Source organism: Melitaea cinxia, chromosome 9 (genome assembly GCF_905220565.1).
Source record: "Melitaea cinxia chromosome 9, ilMelCinx1.1, whole genome shotgun sequence".
Taxonomy (NCBI): domain Eukaryota; kingdom Metazoa; phylum Arthropoda; class Insecta; order Lepidoptera; family Nymphalidae; genus Melitaea; species Melitaea cinxia.
In genome coordinates, this window is record NC_059402.1 from 1917758 (window position 1) to 1937624 (window position 19867).

Below are 19867 nucleotides of genomic sequence, written 5' to 3' on the forward strand. Positions count from 1 at the left end.
TTATCAAAATTGGATCATAAACGACGAAGTTATCCCCGAACATACATTAAATATATATATATATATATATATATATACATGGTTGATTTCAGTAACCTCCTCCTTTTTGAAGTCGGTTAAAAAACGAGTTCGAACCACAGACAGATACTCTTACTAGCGACCCGTCCCGGCTTCGCACGGTTGCAAAAACTATCAATGTTCCTCTATTATATTACGCATGTATTATACATATAAACCTTCCCAACCTCTTCATCACTCTATCTACTAAAAACTATTTAAAAAAAACTTTGTTTTATACTATGTAGTGATATGTCTGTGGTTCGAATGAACATTCTGACGGTCTGACTAACTAACAGAAGATCGTAAGTACTTATAAAAATAAAACTATAAAAGTATCCAATTTAATATTACAATATAAATAACAATAGTTTATTAAACATTATACATATTTATATATCAGAACTTAAGAAATAAATATTTACAGATACTTTTGCTATAAATCAGGTCCGCGTGAAATTGTGCCAAGAATGCTGGCAGCATTTCCCCGTTGAATCGCTATGCCGATTCTCTGGACAAAAAATGCACTAGTCCTCTTGTCATCAGTGAAGGCAATAAGGCGAGAAGTTATCTCATTTAAAAAAAATTTAGCACTACTACTCCAAGGTCCAAGTGTTTCGACTGCAAACGGCACAAAGATATAATTTGGAATTAAATTAATTATAGTGACGAATATTTGTGCCGTTTAGTCGTTTCAGCTTTTTCCGCTGTGGCTCCCACTTTTAAGCGCCCGTTCCATTTCCCAGGGAACCAACGTCAATCTATCATGTCTCTTGCCATCATTGCAATATTACAATAAAGTTCAGATCAGGATCTTTACTGGAAAATTTATTGTTATACAATAAGTGTTGTGAAGTCAAAAGTTAAAAACACTTATATTAAATGCGAATGTGTGTTTATTGGTGTCTTTTTTCACACAGCAACAGATCTAAGATTTTTTTGCATATACAAAGTATAGCCACCAAATTGTACACATAGTAATATAAACACTAACTTTTATTTATATATATGTATATATACTTATAACTTATATATGTTATTTTCTATAATTAAACAAAAAATATTTTATTCTGTGATTAGACCAGTCCACGGACAGACAGCGTAAATTTAGTGTGGTGTGCAAACAACGAGTTCTAAGACATTCCAAATTCTAAACTCTACCGATTTTTTTAAGCTTCGTACTTTATATAAAATTTTGAGAACCACAGGCAGTAGGCAAAAAGGTCATTGTACGAAATTCTTCGTGCTCCGCGTCCATGCAATAGTTATTAGATTTCAGTATTTATATTTTTCGAAAAAAATGCAGCTATAACATTCGGCCACCATTTTTTATTATTTTATTTTATTTATACCATTCGGCTGTTACCTATCGCATCAGCCTGTAATATCCCACTGTTGGGCATAGGCCTCTTTCCCCATATAGGAGAAGGATCAGAGCTTAATCCACCACGCTGCTCCAATGCGGGTTGGCGGATATATTCCCTACTGTGAGTAACGATCGCTATTAGGTGTATATGATAACGACCGGGACCGACAGCTTAACGTGCTCTCCGAAGCACGGTGGGGAGACCCACAAGGACTGCACAAACACCCAGACCGCGCCAAACATCTGTATAGCCAATACAAATGTTTGTCATGTGCAGGGATCGAACCCGCAACCGCCAGCACAACGGGTACAATCCGTGGCTGTGACCGTTGCGCCAACGCGACGTCACCTACCTATAACACAAGCATAAAGTTGTTTATTTTAGGAACAGATGACTGTTTGTGTGTGTTGTAAATATTTATTAATTATTTCTTTTATTCAACATATTTCCTTATGATTACATTTTTAAATATATTTATAAAAAAGACAAAAATATTTAAAAACATAAAAATAGTTGCCCTCCGGTGGCAGGTTGACGCCCAGGCCGCCGGTAGTTAAGGATCCAGGCTGAGGTACCTCCTCACAATGCGGGCCGTTTCAAGCAACACTGCCTCGTGAATTTGACCCTTGATCCAACAGTCCAGCGAAAGTTTCTTAAGGTGTTGGTCGAAACTCTTCGCTAATAGACGATTAACCGATACAACAATAGGAACAATTATTGTTGAGTTTACTTTCCATCATTATTTATTATTGTTATGGTACGGTTTTTCAAAACGGCATAGATAGGTCCTTGCCTATCACATTATCTTTATTGCATTTTCATAATATTTAGATTACATTTTGTATTGTCTCAAGTTCTCAACCATATCTCTACTCTCTACCTAACTCTACTACCTCTACTACCTGATCTAACTCTACTACCTATCTAACTCTACTACCTGAGCACGTTCCACTAAAGACCCACAACGGCATTGACCACGACCGCTGAAATTTCCTTTTTACTAAGGTAAAAACCACCGCGGAGTTGTACTTGTAGGCGAATTTTATAAGTGGAACGCGTACTAGGGCACTACCGGGTGTCAGCTATGTGCTCGCAATATGGCGGCATGGTGAAAATGTGTAGCTGTGGGGGTTGTGAATAAATATTTCGTATGAATGGGAGTAAAATTTAATTCAACATGGATTCCCGGGAATTTATCGTTGCGTTTTTGCCGAATCAAATGAGAGATAACATTCACAATTTGATATTGATAGTTGTTTTTTTTTTAAATTCCCGCAACGTTTTGATGAAAACCAACTCTGACCCACCAATGTTTTGCGGGTGAAGTAGGCGCGATGTGGTCGTGACCAGAGACATCATCTACGACGTCGAGCGATCGCTCGCGACACGGGCCTTAGATGGAACAATAGAAAGAGCCTTGCGGTCGCATAGTGGAACGCGACCCCTATTATAATCACTGATAGTCTGGTAACATTTAGTTCCGTTGTCAATTATCTATACTGTAACTTTGTCTATGGAATATTGAAGCGGAAAAATGGCTGCAGCGAATATTGTTCGAAGTGCTTTTAATGGATTATTAAGAAAATCCACAACGTACAAAGCTCCTGTAGTATGTAGATTATCCACCGTAGTGTTGCAACAAAAATATCATACAGTTAAAGCGATCACAAGGGCATATAATATTCAGCAGATACAGAATGGGGTAAGGCATTTTCGACCAATATTATACATACTGTACATTTACTGATAACTGAACAATTAATTTTACAGTTCGTTAAAAAAATTAGCTAATTAGAGTTGATTTTTTTACTTAGGTATTGCTCTTGACGTCTTTAAATAATCAATAACATAACCTTATTTCTGTTATTGCATAACGAAAGTACAGTGGTCCTATACTGTTTAGGTTGAATGTCAGCGTAAACGAGAATACGCCACCGGGCCTGTGCATAAGATAACGCAGAAGGAGATCGAAGAGAGAGTGATGAAAGTGTGCAAGGCTTACGACAAACTGGTTTCAGCTCAGGTACCCGTCATTTATTTCTTTTAATTTTGTTTCAGAATCGGAAAATCATGGTACGCAACTACAGCGCCGGGCCTCCGCTTTCACTTGAACTTATTAGAGATAGGGTGATCTTAGTCCTTCAGTTATATGACAAAATTAACCCTGAAAAGGTAGTCTCTTACAGTTTTTTTTCCAAATGTTAATGATTGTTCTTTGAGTACAAATTATGTCCCACATTTTTAAAATTATTGGTTTCATAAGTTTGTGAATTTCAATTATTAATTGTTTTTTTTTTAAATTTCAGTTGTCTCTGGAATCCCACTTTGTAAATGATTTGGGTCTCGACTCCTTAGATCATGTTGAAATTATCATGGCGATGGAGGATGAATTTGGTTTCGAAATACCCGATGCGGATGCAGAGAGGCTTCTTAAACCTAAAGATATAGTTCAATATATTGCGGACAAAGAAGACATTTATGAATAAAATTACTTAAAGTCTCAGTGATCTTAGACCAAATAATCTATATAATAACATAGTTCAAAAAACATTGTTGTTTTTATTTTCTATCAACTTGGTCTAAGGTATTTGCGATTAAACTTAGCACATAGGAGAGTTTTAATTTACATTTTCATTTGATTATGGATAATGTGAATAAAACAATTAAACATCTAATGGAGATGTATAAAGTGTAAATTGATTTTATTATATTGCTGTTAGAATAGATCATTTGTTTTTCATTTGATCAGTGTTAACCTAATTAATATAATTATACGAATCAAAAGCTTAAAATTATGAATTATTTTATAATCACATCACAATAAAGGTATAACCCATTGAATTAAGCATTTGTTACAATTCACTATTACCTACTCATTTAATGATAAAGGGATTAAACTAATACTTATTAATTTATTTGGTTTATTGGCTTCAATGGTACTAAAAAAGAAGATTCATATCTTCTTCCCAGTGTCTCAGACTAGATAATACTAAAAGATTATTGTTTAATGTGGTTAAGATTATGAACTTTAAATTGCGAAAGTAGAAAATAGAAGGTAGACAACACAAGCATTATTAAGATAACAAAAGTACAATTACATCAATAGAAGTTATATATAACTTAGGTGTACTCTTTATGCGATGAAAAGGATCTACTTAATATTTCACTGAAATGTTTTTGGTATTCTGATGTTTTTAATGTTTTGTAATAAAGAATATAGTAGTCCATTTATTATTTCATTTAGATTAAATTTTGAAATAAGCTGCTTAATTTATAATATCAAAAACTGAATTTATTGAATAACAGAAGGCATCATTGAAGGATATGAAATAAAATAAGCTAAGCTTATTACGCTTAAAGCTTATATACAAGCCAAGCTTCTGACAACAGCTATTGTTTTGTAAGAATTTAATAATGCAAGGAGTTCTATGTACAAACAGGATAAGATCTGAATGTACATTTCTAAAGATTAAAATTTGTATACAATGTATTGCATATAAATTATGGGACATCTGGAGATCCAATCACAGAAAGCCCTATCTACCAGACTATTTTTATTTTACTTGATAAAAAAAATGCATTAAATTCTTAATCCCATTTAATTTAGGTCATACATAGAACAAGACATCTAAGTATAACTGGTTGCTTGCAAACAAAAAAAATATAGGTAGGTAGTCAAATAAATATTCAAAAAAATACGCATGATTAGGGATAACTCAATAAGTACTCGTCATACCTCAATCAATAAGAAATGAGAGCAAACCACAAGCACCTATTGCTAATAAAATTATCAAAATCAATACATAGGTACAGTATAAAAAAAATTCAATTGAATTGAGGATCCTCCTTTTTTTGCAGTCGGTTAAAAACTTATTAATACATATAATAAAAATCTAACGGGTCGCTGTCTGTACATTTAAGATATATGAGAAAAAATATTATTGGGACCTTTATCAACGCAAATAGCACCCAAAACAATGATTGACATATTTTTTTTGGCTGTGCGTTTGTGCACGCTAATCTCAGAAATGGCTTATCTGATTTAGATGTGATTTTTACTGTGTATTGTGGCAAGCTTAGCTTAACATTTAGTGTTTGTTTAATGTCAATCGGTTCATAAATAAATAATTGTGTTTGCTCGCAAACGAAAAAAAAACCGACTTCAATTACATCGACAAGTAATACAACGTAGATCAACGAAAAAATAGTCAAGTAACTACGCGTTATCAAAGATTACTCAAAAAGTAGTTATCAGATCTCGATAAAATTTATATGTCACCAAATGATAAACATCAGCTTTCGATTAAATTAAAAATTATCAAAATCGGTACACCCAGTAAAAAGTTATTACGGATTTTCGAGAGTTTCCTTCGATTTCTCTGGGATCCCATCATCAGATCCTGGTTTCCTTATCACGGTACCAAACAAGGGATATTCCCTTTCCAACAAAAAAAGAATTATCAAAATCGGTACATCCAGTAGAAAGTTATGCGGTATAATACAACGTAGGTCGACGAAAAAAGCGTCAAGTAAAAACGCATTATTAGATATAACTCGAAAAGTAGTTGTTAGATCTCAAATAAATTTAAATGGGACCAATTGGCACACACCACCTTTCGATTAAAGCAAAATTTGTCGAAATCGGTCTACCCGGTCAAAAGTTCTGATGTAACATACATAAAAAAAAAGTACAGTCGAATTGAGAACCTCCTCCTTTTTTGGAAGTCGGTTAAAAAGTTAGAGATTATAGAGCACAGCTAGTGTTTTATAATTATCTTTATAGATTTGTCTCAGTTCAAGTAATTCGTTAAAATGAATAAGAAAACAAGTTTTCTAAAATTATTTTTTTATTTTATACAACTTTACTGACGAAATTTGACATTTTTGACACTTCCATCCACTGAAAAATAAAACATACTTTAAGCATACGAAAAACATCAATTTATGTACAGACTAAGCTCTTAATGTCTTAATTCGCATTGTACACTCATACTAATAAAAACAAAAATTAAATATATTACAGTTTCTATTTACAACATCGTAAGAATAAAAAAAGTTTTCTCACGTGTAATTTTAAACACACTTTTAAATGTCGCTAAATGACATAAAAATAGAATTTTTTTCTCGAAAACAAATAATATTCCATCAAACTCAACATAAGAGCCTCTAGTTTGTAATAAATTCATTTTCTATAATAAATGTTATTAAATAAACTGACTTCAAAACAGTCATTTACTATACTATTATTCGAAAACAACAATGAAATAAATTATAGAAACTAAGAGTTTCAAATGTGGAGTTATTAACTGGCTATTGGGAGTTTGATCTAAGACTTTTGTATATCTGCTATTAAATGATATTTGTACATGAATATTATTCATTGATTGGAGACATTTCTGATTCCTACTCACGTCTATTGCTAATATGGTTTGTCAATAGTTACAATGTATATTGTGCAAATAATCTCAAATAATTCACCTGACTTTAGCAAAAGTAACATTTTATAAAAACGTTACAATTTTTTAGATAGCAGTCATTTTTTTTTAAATATATTATTAAGGAAATTCACAGCGACAATTATTCCGATTGATAGGAAGCAATAATGTGAACGTAGGAAATATTCTAACACTTTGTCCATGAATTAAAGTGGGTCGTCCATTAATCACGTGAGACTAGAAAGGAACCTTTCCTTTTCCCCTTCCGAGGGGTCGGACAAAAATCAAGAAATATTGTGAGGAGGGAGAGTATCTGTAATAAGATATCATGTGTATGTATTTTTAAGGTACAAATTCTAAACTAATCAAACAACAAATAAACACTGCAAATATCTGCCTGTGTTATCACAAGGCTTAAATTTCCTAAATTTATATTTGGGGGGGAGTACACATGTGCGGAGGAGAATAGGTTAGGTTAACGACTTGCTAAAAAAACATCACGTAATTAAAGAACGATCTTTTAGAACAGTCTATCCACTGCTGCGAGCTAGCTACGCCGCGCGCTATCTGAACCGGTTAGTGCGCGTCCGTACCGCAGAGCGGAGACGCCGCCCTACATTAGGGTCAACGCGCGCTACCCTCACTATCGGCTGCAACAACAAGCCTTGAAGAACTCGCTTCTTTTTCTTTGCCTTCTCCTCTCTATCCTCAGCATCCGATGTTGACGAACGACTCGCGCTTTTCTCGTCTTTGTCGTCTTTTGTCGGAGACTTTTCACTGTCATGCAATACTACTTTGAGATCTAAATGTAACGATCGATCTTCTTTTTGTAGTTTGCTAGTGACTTCTATTGGTTTTGTCTTTTCTTTGACTTCCAATGTTACATTGTTGTCTATATCTTTTGTAGATTCACTTTTTTGTGACTCGTACCCGCTCTTAATTTTTTCAATAGTTAATGTCTTTTCATCTTCTGATAAGGTGTTGTCTTCTTCACTGAGAGTGTCCTGCGTCGTGTCATCGTCAGGTGGTTCGGCCGACGATCTGTCTAGACTACTTTCTGCCTTCTGGTCTTGTTCCAGACTGCTTGTTCGTGACCCCTTTTTGGTTTGCTTCTTTTTATTAGGCCACCCCGTCCTGTTCTTCTTTTTGAACTTGCTTCGTCTACCACGCACGCGACTAGTAGCGCCTTGTTTAATTTCATTTCGTATGATGTCACAATCATCACATTCTGATACTAAACTTGAAACATTGGGTAGATTCTTTGTTGCTATGACAGCCGTTTCTTCGCCCATTAAGTCCTCGAATATTTCGTAATCTGTTGGTTCTTCAAATACTTCAGACAGGAATTGTTGAAGTCTCTCTGATGCTTCCTGAGTTTCAGATAAGACAGGCTCATTTTTCATATTACTTTGAGTATCACTTATGGTGTCTTCTGATGCTGTTGACTTTGTATCATCTGCATGTTTTCGTCTATGCAATAACCCCGCCGAACCGAGTATTGCTAAGGTAGATGCATGTTCTCTAGGAGATTTACGTGGATGGCCCTCCAATGCGATGAGAGCTGCCGTTCTTTTCTTTATCCTTTGTTTCTTCATTCCACGAGTCCCATATGATCTCGACGGACCAGGTTTTCCTTCTCTTTTTACTAAGTCACTCAAAGGACAACAATTTGGCTTCAGAGGAGGTAACTGCCCAATTTCGTAGGGTAACTTCGGTGACTTAGAATATAGTTCTGAAACAAAACGAAATAGTTAGGAAAAAGTATTTTAAATATGAATTATTCCGAAATATTTATAGCACATTATATTTACCAAAATACTGAGGCACATTTTTCGTAACGGTTTTGTCTTGATCTTGACGTTTGAAAGTTTCGTACCAAGGTTCGCTCTGAGGAACTGATTCAAATGCAAATTCTAATTGTTCTACAGCTGGTGTGTATTTGAGCCTTCCATCCTCCCATTTCATGCACATTTCAGATGGTTCCTCTCTTAGAGGACTTATTTCAGGCTCTGGCTGGGGTATTTCCACTGGTGTTTCTGGTTCTGGGGTTTTTGTTTGAGATTCAACTGTAGATGGTCTGCCTCGTCTCCCTCGTTTGATAGCAGGAGGTACTCGTCGTTTCCGTCTTCTTTTATCTTCTGGCCAACTATCTTCCTCTGACGATTCCTCTTTTAAAGCTAGTGGCCTTGCCAATCGCTGTCTCTCAATAGGCGGCGGAGGTTGTATCGGTGATTTCTTCCGAGGTCTTACAGATTCGACTTTTTCTTCCTCTTCTTCATCTGAGGATGTCGAGCTCGCCGAGCTAGCCCGCTTTGGAAACATAAATTGTTCAGCTTCATCACTAAGCACTGATAGCTCGGAACGACGTACTTTTCGAAACTTAACTACAAGTGGTTTTGTACCATTACAAGTAGGCGATTCTTTTTTTTTTACGGCAAAACCACCACTCGATCTTAATTTTGTACTCACTCCAACTACTTTATAATACTGACGGTCTTCTGAAGGTTGGGACTCACTTGTCCTTTTACTGCATCTTGTGTTGTGTTTCTTCTCATCATCTAAACCACCATTTCTTCTCGGACTGGAGTTACCATTAATTGTGTCTGGTGACTGTGACCGTTTTGATCTTTTACTTTTAGGTTCGACGTCACCATTGCATAATTTTCGTAGAGATCGTCTTTCTCCATTTACAGGCATTGTCTTATCTAAGAATGTGGTAACATCTGTACCTGAAGTTATTAATGAATCGAGTGCCAGAAAATTTGTATGATCTCTGACAAAAGCTAAATGGTGCGGTGAATGTCGATGTAAAGCCGCATCAACGTAATCCACATTGCACATTTCACAGTAACCACCCTTTTGTTCTTTTTCCTCCCTTTCCTTGATCCGTGGTCGATTTTTCCTTGTCATACTGAAAGCAAAAATATTTTGTTAATTCCAAGATTTTATTATGTCAGTTTACTCTTTTTGCATGATCTTGCAAACTTATGTTCCAACATACTTTTGTGTATTATTATTGTTCGACGGAATTCCGTAAGCCAAATTTTCCGGAGTCTCCTTTTTTTCCTTCTTCTCCTTCGGTGGATCAGGCTCTAATGATATTTGAGGCCATTCATCAAACTCCTTGAAAACCGGTCTGCATAATCTGAAACGAAACGGACATGTTTTAAAAATAATTTGAAATTACATCAACCACAATTTGTAGAATTATTAGTCCATACTTGTCCAAAAATTCAATCTTGATAAAATGTTTACTGAAGAGGTTGACATGCGCTTTACGCGGTGCCGTGAAGAATGTGTCATACAGTTTATCCAATAGACTTATAGCCTGAAAGATTAATAAATATGCAATAAGGATATATAAACAAATAGCAAAGAAAGATGTTAGTTGTTTTGTAAGAAGGGTATAGTAGGATATAGACAAAAGCTCCTCACCATACTTTGCATGCAATTAAACACTAGGTATAAATAATAATAAAATTATCAGTTACCAAAAAATTATAATATATTAATTATTTAAAAAGCTAAGTTATTCAATAGTTTACAAACGCCCATAAAATAGAATGAAAACTCTCTTAATACATTTATTGCCTAGTATTGGGCTTAGAGATATACTAACTTTAAATATTTTAAAAAACAATAATTATAATATAAATAATATTTCCCAAATAATTTTTATAACTTTACTAGTAGTGGTTGTTTAATTGTGAGCAGCAGATGATATAAAGGTGTGAGATATGCAACCACACACAAATATACTTATTTCGGCTATAACAGCCTGTTTCACTGTTCGCCATTAACACTATTTAAGAGATAGCAGTATCCCACAGATAAAAGTTTATGGTATATTACTCTTTTTCACCATCAAACTATATCTATAGTATATTTCTATTTGCCATTGTGAATCTAAACATTGTAGTTTCTTAAAGGCAAAATAGTCTGTCTGTGTATCTCTTGCTGTTAAGGGCTATAGATAACTTATTTGAAGGATAAATTTTATCCACAACTGATGAAAGAGGCTCCTAACCTTTTAAACCGGTAACAGCAGGAGCTGTTCAAGTCTATATGTAACTTATGTTCAGGATGAACTTCATTCACAATTGATTAAATAGGCTCTAAATGTATCAAATATCATATACAATCAATACAATATAAGGCTTTTTCATACATTGAGAAAGAGGCCTATGCCCAGCAGTTGGGTGTTGAGTCGGTTGTCGGGTGGTGAATGAATCAAATAAATCCTGCACAAATATTGATTGTTTTCATTTAAAAGTTTAATGCAAATCTTTTCTCATCTGACTGTAATTACCCTTGTTTAAAATTAAAAAAAAAAAAAACATTTTTTTTTGTTCACTGCCTATCTAGTCGATTTGTTAATCCTGGTAATACTAATTGTATTCTGCGTATTAATGTTACACAGGCTGAATTAATCAAATAATGAACCTTTTGAACGGTGAGGCGTACGTAGTTGCGTTCGTGCGGGGGCGGCTGACGGAGCCGCTGGAGCATGGCATCGACGCGCGAGCGGCCCTCACGCCGCGCGCATCGCGCGATCTCCTCCGGACGCGAGCCCACCACGTGAGTCACCCGCGACGACAGGAACACCTCCTCACGCTGAAATTATGACATTTATTAGTACACTAGATAATTAGCTGGCCATGGTTGCCTAATTATATAATTTTGTAAATCATTTTTTTTTTAACTTGACCATTACCATCTGTTAATAGTAAAGTAAAAAATTAAGGTCTTTGAGAAACTAAATAAAATATTATATATTTATTTTGATTATAGAATAATGCTGACTTTATTCAAACATATTTTAATGATTTGTCTTCTTATATTTTCTTCCACATGGGTAAAAGAGGCATTATTTACTCAACTATTTAATCATAAAGTATTTTTTAATTTTTACTTATAATTTAATGAGCTTAAAGTCTATGGGTTTCTAATTAATAAAGAAGTCAGACAATAAAAATCTACTTTTAAAATTCTTTATAATCTCTGTTCAGAAATTTTATAGACAGTAGGTAAATAAATAAATATAACATACACACAGTCTTTTGTTCCTACAGTAAGTAACTTAATGCACAAGTTATAGGTAACAACTGACCGTTATACATATTTTTTTTTAAATAATTATACATAGAAATAATACATATTATATATATGTAAAAAGAATGTGGTTTATTAATTTTATAAGAATATAAAATTATTAATATGTTAGAGGTAGTAAAGCAAGTTTTAGGTTGATAATCAATTGTTCTAATATAAATTGATAATGTTAAAAATAAAAATTGCCAGCTTCAAGTAAAAGATGTCTTAAGTTCATTAATATAAATATTACATGTGGCAACTCTTAATAAACAAACGTCATGATATTAATTACAATAATAATGTAAGTAAAAGATGCAAGATGTGAAAGTCAGCTTTAATACAATTATTGACCTAAAACACGAGCATTTTGCAATGTCTTAAAACGAGGTAAATGCTGATGTTAGCAGCTTGGTGTTTGAATAGTAATATTGTTTCATTTTACAACACTAGGCAAACATTACGGTGTGTGCGTGCACGCGTGTCATCGACACGACACAATTGAAGTCACCGAGTACTTGAGTTTTCCTTGAAATACAGTCTGCAAATTGACGCCGGCGGGACGAGCTCGCGCCCTACGTCGGATCGCGCCAACCGTCCCGCGCAAAAAAATAACACTCACGACACTTTCACACCAATAACATCTTTAATAACAGCATCTTAAGAATCATATCACCTTGGCATTTTAAAAGCCATATCAACTGTCAAAAATTAAGCATACACACGCGTAGACTAAAGAAAACTACATTTCAAACGGCTCTTAAATGGATGTAGTGCAACGCAGCGTGATCGAGCGCGGCGCGCGGCCTCGGCACGATGCATTTTGCGTTGAGACGGCGGCTCTAACGCGAGCATACAAAAGATGACCTAAAATCGAACGCTAGCTACGCGCGTAACAGGCCATTCCGACAACTCTGTTTTTAACTGTTTTCTAAACAATACTGACTCGATCGATGTGTCAATCTGCACGTGTAGGTATCGTACGGCATATATACTTACACAAAAGCCGTCCGCTAGGCCCCCGCGCGCCGCTTATCACAAAAATAAGTAACTATATACTAGTCACAGAGACGGGCACTTCGTCACTACAAGAAATTCTTCGAATCACTATTTGCACTGAGTTTATTTGTTATGTTAAATGTACAATACATTTACTAGATGTTGGAACGATAATTACAATACTTTTAAATTTAATTTATATACATTTACTTAATAAAATCGAAAAACTAACAACAAACACAAATCTGTCATACAAGATGGAGATATTATGCCTTAGTTTGTGTTTTGTTCACGGGTGGCGCTCGAATCGTGTGGGAGGGGAACAGCTTGGTATTGGTCAGCGCGGGAATAACGTTCCGTTTTGTACATTTTGAAACAAATCACATAGAATTGGTCGAAATTCTTAATATTAAATTTTAATTACTATGTCATTAATTAATCATTTATTATAGTTATTTATGTTTACTTTTGTATAATTTATTAAGAAATACGCTTTGAAATGTAACAAAGTAACAAGAATGTATTTTAAACAATAATGAGGAAAGAAACGTATATAACCCTACAAAATTAAAAATGAATCACAATTTGCTTTTTATTGAATATTGAAACTATCTATAGAAATAATTAACGTTATATTATACATAACCATAAAACTGCTATGAAACGTTGAAGAGTATTATAAAAACTATAGTCATTTTGTAAGATAGAATAGTTTTGGCGGCAAAAAGTATGTTTACTTACCAAACCCATGTCTTGTAGTCGTCGAGAAAGTGATCTAGATAAACTAGGATCTTCGATGTCCAAATAAAAGCAGAAGTTTTTTCTTACTGAAATACATAGCTGACGTTAATATCTTATCTCTCACGTGAAAACATTGCATTGTTAGAACACATCATACTTTTATTATATTTTTCTTGTAGTTGCAAATTCGAAACCATCATGTTTTGATGTCCTAAATGAAAAAAAAAATTGCACTAAATAATACTTTTATATAATTTCATTTGATCCCTGTAAAATTTTTAGTTAGGGCGTTTGTAATATTATTTAAGATTTTTGATTACATAATTAGGTTTAAAATATTTCACTGACATGAAAGAAAATTTACATTTCACTTATTAAATAATATTACGTTTTGACCCTTGGTAGACGAAATGTCACTGACAGCTGAGACCGATAGACAATAAAAACACATTTATCAATGATCTATGGTCAATAATCGATGTGGCAATCGATATTATGCCTCAGGATAATAATATTATCTGTGTACTTGCTTGTCTTGCTTATTTAAAAACAAACATGTACTAAAGGTAGGTAATGTACTTATGGGGCCATCCATTAATTACGTGAGCTCGGAATGGGGGGAGGGGTCCAATGAAATCTCACCAAATCTTATTTAGACCGAGGGGGGAATAATCGAAAATCTCACATCAACTTCAAAAAATATTACATAATTATATTAAAAAAAAATATTTGGAATGTTCTTTTTTCCCGCTAAAATAAATCTCATGGCTATTCAAATAATTTAGTTTTTGCTTTGAATTTTATTTATTATATCCCGTCAGTTTATTATTTCCCGTCAATCTCTATTATATAGTGTCAATCTCGCGTAAGAAGAGGGGGGGTCCAGGCAAATCTCACCAAGGGGGGGTTAACCTGATCGAAAAATAGCTGACGTAATTAAATGGGTGCTCCTATCTAATATAATATCAATTTCATTTAAAACCAATCGGTATACTAGCCCGTTGGCGCAGTTAGTAGTGCTTTCTGCTCTGTAGGTTGCGGGTTCGATTCCCGCCTGAGTATGGGTGTAATATAATATTTGTATTTATATATTTATATATGTAATATTTCTATGTATGTTTATTAAAAAAAAAAGATAGCTATAACAGTCAGCTGTTACCTGTAATACAAGCATTAGGTTGCTTACCATAGGAACAGGCGACCGTGTGTGTATGTTATAGGTATGATATTTATTTATATCAATGGAAAAAAAAATCTTATTTAGTTCTAGTCTATTATTTATATTAATAAATATTGTTTAATAATATAAATAATAGACTAGAAAATTAATAATTTAGATTAAATAATCAAAGAGTATAAAATTTGGTACAAAGCCAAACGAAATATTTTGAAGTATCGACAACTCTATTCATCTCCGTAATCCCATTCGCAAAATATATACAAAGTGATGACCGGGACTACATACTACATAGCTATTGACGGATAGTACATGCTACCCATATACGTATTTTATCGATTACTTGTGTCCCTACTATGTGTGTATTGAAATGGACGTTATAGGTATGTAAGTAGGTATAGGTACACGTACACTCGGCGTTCGATACGTTTATTTTGTTATAACTGTATTTAGGTCACCTAAACGCAGGTTTGAAAACGTTTTTATTGCAAGCTTTAAAATTATTCTGCAGTTGTAGATATTTGAATTTACATGTGTAAATCTCTTTATTTGTAGAGGCAGAGAAAAGTAATTCTGTAGTAAATTTTAATAGTGATTATATAACACAATGAAACACTAAGAATCGTTGCCATGACTAATTTCATTAATGATCCTTCATGTTATGCGCTGGTTTCAGTAGCGCTAATAAGAATTAGGTCCCATTTTGACGATGGGATATAATGTTTTACATTATTGGTGTGTAGGGTCACCATACACCAGTTGTAACAATAAGGATAATTGATAATTACGGTTTCTAAAGAGAAATATTTCCTTATGATGAATTTATAATTTTTACCGAGTGAGAAGAACTTCAGTTATGTTAAATCTGGACTCGATTCGAGCGTTTTTAAGAGTTTTTTTCTTATCGCGATCCTATATACTCTTCTACGATTACAAGAGTATTAAGAGAGATTGCGTAACCATTTCCACGATCAGACTAAATTTTTTAAATAAAACTGCTTTACACACCTTTGACTTAGGGAGTAAGTTGGTAAATGCGTGGTAAGAGCGTTACGAAAAGTGTGATTAGGTGAGGCGAACAGAAGTTGAGAGGGAGATATACTTACTATACACTTATAATTATATTATAGGAATTCGCATGACCTGACGCTTAAAACCAAAATAATAGTATACAAGGTAATAATACTTCCAACCCTAATGTACGCTGAGACCTGGTGTGTATACAAAGGTGATATCAAGCGACTTGACAGCTTTCATATGAAGTGCTTGCGTACTATTCTCCGAGTGAAATGGCAGGATCGAGTGCCTAACTCTGAGGTGTTACAAAAAGCGGGAATAGAAGGTATTGAATGCTTACTGATGACCAACCAACTTCGATGGTGCGGACACGTAGTACGGATGGACGATACCAGACTGCCAAAGGCATTGCTTTATTCGGAGCTCAGTTGTGGAAAGAGGAAGGCCGGAGGTCAATTCCTCCGATATAAAGACGTCCTTAAGCGCCACTTATCAGCTTGCGGCATGTCTGTGGACTCGTGGGAGGAGCTGGCACAAAATGGGACAGAATAGAGACGAACCATCAAATCAAGTATATCAATCTTTGAATCCAGTCGCTTAGCAAACCTAGATGCTAAGCGCGAACAACGGAAATCCCGTCCTAAGCCCTCCTACGACTATACAATAAAGACGGGCAATTGTATTGTTTCTCTTGCAGCCGAACGTTTAAGACAAAGTTTGGCTTCGCTAGTCATCTCAGAGCGCACGCCAGGCGCTAACAGAGGGTCGCCGTAGACGGATACATCTTGGACGACATTATACACTTATAAAAAAATAACAAACAACGGAGCTATAAAACACGTTTGTACAACCATAGTTGTGATCACTAGTGACAAGGATTTTATTCTATTTACATAATTTTGACTACATAATATTTTTTTAGGCCGACCGATGGCGGGATAACCATCCAACTGCTGGCTTTGAAATACACAGGCCGAAGACGGGCAGCAGCGTCTTTGGTGTGACAAAGCCAGCTCTGCGGTCACTAGCCCGACTGCCCAGCGTGGTGACTATAGGCAACACACATGAGTTCAGGCCATTATTGGCACAAACTTGTGGAGGCCTATATCCAACAGTGGACTGCGATAGGCTCAAATGATGATGATGAATGATGAATATTTTTTTACCTAAAATAAGACGATAACTTTCAAATTTTTCAATTATCGTTGACTTATATGGGGCCAATAATTAATTACGTAAGACGATTTACGGGGAGAGGGTGTCTTATTTTTTCTTACAAGGGGGGGGGGGAGTCTCGATAGTTCTTAAGTAAGATCATAAAAATGCGCAAAGCTTAAATCATAATTTATACTTTGAAATAGCGCGGGCAACCGCATGACTACCGAGGTTCGCTCGGATGCGTATGTATATGTAAACGATTGCCATTTCCATGGCAACGGACCCACACCACCCGCACTGCGCCTCTAGAATAGTCATCACTTGTTTGCGTTGATGATTTTAATATTGTAGTTACATAGTAATTGAATTATTGAAGTATGTGAATAGTTTCTTTTATTGAGCCCTTGGGCTGAAAATCATATTTAGGTAAAGATGAATTAGTAAGACCAAAGTTTATTACTATTAAAAAAATAGTAAAATTAAAATTTAAAGTACAAATAAAAATTTCTTAAAATTGTTACTTTGAAAAAAAAAACATTAAAACCAACAAAACGTGTATTCATTTTTTCCTTTAGATTCTTATGTAATAAATATTAAACGGGGGAAGAGGGTCGGCATATTCTTATTTTTTCTTATAATAGGGGGTCGAAAAGTAGCAAAATTCGTCTTACGTAATAAATGAATTGCCCTGTATGTTTATATGTATAGGTAGTCAGCACAGCAAATATTCACCTTTTAGGCATATTCGTCACACACAATTCTCCTGGCTATCCTAAATTTAGAATTAGGATATTATAATATATGTAACACGCAGGGTGCAACACAAAGATCTCTTTTAAAAAAACTTCTCTAAAAAGACTACGGACTAATCCGGGAAAACCCGAACGGATGGAAGCCCTATCAGAAAGTAGCGCAATCAATGCTATTAAATAATTACTTTAACAGCTTATTAATTTACGTACACGTATATTTGGTTAGTTTCGTCTACCAATATAAGCTATTTAATAATAATACAAAATTTAATTACGGGCTATAACTTACATGGGACTACGGGTTACAATGTGATGTTTTAATAAAAAAAAAACATTATCTCTTTTGCGTAGACACAGTGAACAGGAAGAGTGCTATGACCAAATATTTAAAATATTATGGTATTTCACAGCTGTTGTGCTTAATAATTTCGTTTTGTTATGCACTGGAAGCGGGTGGGAACTTGAATCACTTCATTTTTTACACATACGATAGCTTTTGACAAATATAAAATATAGTCCATGTAAACTAAGAACTATAAGTAGGTATTAGTTTTTTAATAGGTATTTATTTATCACCCATTACCATCCTCCTACCCATTACACATAATATACATATAAGGTAGCAAAACAAAAATGCATAACATATAGATAATATAAGTCATTAATACGAAATCGTTTTGTATCGGTTATGTTAAGAACAAACCTCTTGTAACAAAGCAAGAGCTATAAAATAAAACTTATTGTTACATGTAGCGCGCGCCCGCCAGTTCCCGCGTCCTTCTATCCCACAAAGATCGCGTGTGCGCTGTACGATGATATGGATTTTTAAACTAGTATTGCCTACAGTCTACATTGTTGTATTGAACGAGAACATTCTATTTATAACCAACTTAGTTGGAAAAAAGAAGGTAGCACATTTATTTTTAACCCTCGATACAAAACAGGGGGTGGGGATTCCGAAATGTATATACGCGCGTAATTTCGGAATAATCTTTATTATCAGAATAAGGTTTGTTTAAAAGAAATTGAAAAATATCGACATATTCAGGAAAAAAGTCTGTGCGAAGTTCACCGGGTCAGTTAGTTAATTAAAATAATACAGTTAAGAACTGAAGTGTGGCCAAGGACATGGTCTAGCTGCACAATTTGGTTCGCATTGGAAAAAAATTGTATAAGTGTCACCATAAGATCGCATAAGATTTTAATATTCTGACTAAAATCTAGGTCCTGGAGTTTTATTTTAGGGTCATGTTACAAAATGAGCAAAGAGGTCTCTCACTTCTTAAGGAGATTAAGTACACCGTACTTTAACTTTATTTTAACTTTAAAATTAAACAAAAACATTGCTCATAACCATATTATTCATAAAAAACAAACTGTATAAAAAAGCCGATACGTGTCCTAAAAAATTGCGCAATAAAAATTCTAAATAATTGCACTTAAAATGCGATCAATTACGTTGATTAGAAACAAATAAAAGTATTTAGGAAATTTAGTATTTTAGAAAAATAATACCGTAAAATAAAATAAATCAAACAAAATAACAATAATAATAATAATAATTCAAACTATTAAGTAAAATAAAAAAACATAATTATGTCTTTATTTATTTTTGTCGACGGTATAAAATTACATAAATCATTTAAAAAAAGTTTACTAGTAATATTTTAGTTTTACAAACGTCATATTATACAGTCGCGTGACTGATATTACGTCACTTCCGTTATATATTTTTCTTACGGTTTTAGTATCACATTTTTCTCAGTTCGGTCGCCCAGCCAAAAGTCAAGCCTGCCGTAAGGAACTTCGTTCCAAAAAAGCGTGAGTCTTACACACGAAAAATTTCGTAGCAGCGAACAATTCAAATCATGGGAATAGCATAGAACATATGTTACGGTTCAAGAGTGTACCAGCCCAGTCAAGTTGTCAACCGTCGTCTTTGTCACAGATGCTCACATTTGTACAACCCTGCTGTGATATTACATGTTTGGGTTTAAAGTTATTAAATTATAAATCCGTATTGTAAATTTTATTTATATTTGCCATACATAGGTGACGTTATTGTTTCAATTT

The 19867-nt window shown here is 34.3% G+C and overlaps 2 protein-coding genes across 4 annotated transcripts; one reads left to right on the top strand and one right to left on the bottom strand.

Annotated features, from left to right (window-relative positions):
- The first annotated feature begins 2870 nt into the window (after positions 1 to 2870).
- On the top strand, positions 2871 to 4151 carry LOC123656471 (acyl carrier protein, mitochondrial). Of its 3 annotated transcripts, XM_045592150.1 has the most exons (4): positions 2871 to 3126; positions 3328 to 3447; positions 3483 to 3596; positions 3731 to 4151. In XM_045592150.1, exons 1-4 carry the CDS (start codon positions 2959 to 2961, stop codon positions 3908 to 3910), a joined length of 582 nt encoding a protein of 193 aa, XP_045448106.1. In that variant the 5' UTR covers positions 2871 to 2958; the 3' UTR covers positions 3911 to 4151. The 3 variants fall into 3 exon arrangements, with proteins under 3 accessions (XP_045448106.1, XP_045448104.1, XP_045448105.1); XM_045592148.1 differs by lacking the exon at positions 3483 to 3596 and having other exon boundaries at positions 2872 to 3126; XM_045592149.1 differs by lacking the exon at positions 3328 to 3447 and having other exon boundaries at positions 2872 to 3126.
- A 2102-nt stretch (positions 4152 to 6253) lies between these two features.
- On the bottom strand, positions 6254 to 13960 carry LOC123656469. The gene is made up of 7 exons (XM_045592147.1): positions 13848 to 13960; positions 13691 to 13776; positions 11303 to 11473; positions 10081 to 10187; positions 9861 to 10004; positions 8671 to 9770; positions 6254 to 8591 (listed from the first exon to the last, which is right to left on the bottom strand). The coding sequence occupies exons 1-7, from the start codon at positions 13888 to 13890 to the stop codon at positions 7423 to 7425; spliced, it is 2820 nt and encodes a 939-aa protein (XP_045448103.1). The 5' UTR covers positions 13891 to 13960; the 3' UTR covers positions 6254 to 7422.
- Positions 13961 to 19867: the final 5907 nt, after the last annotated feature.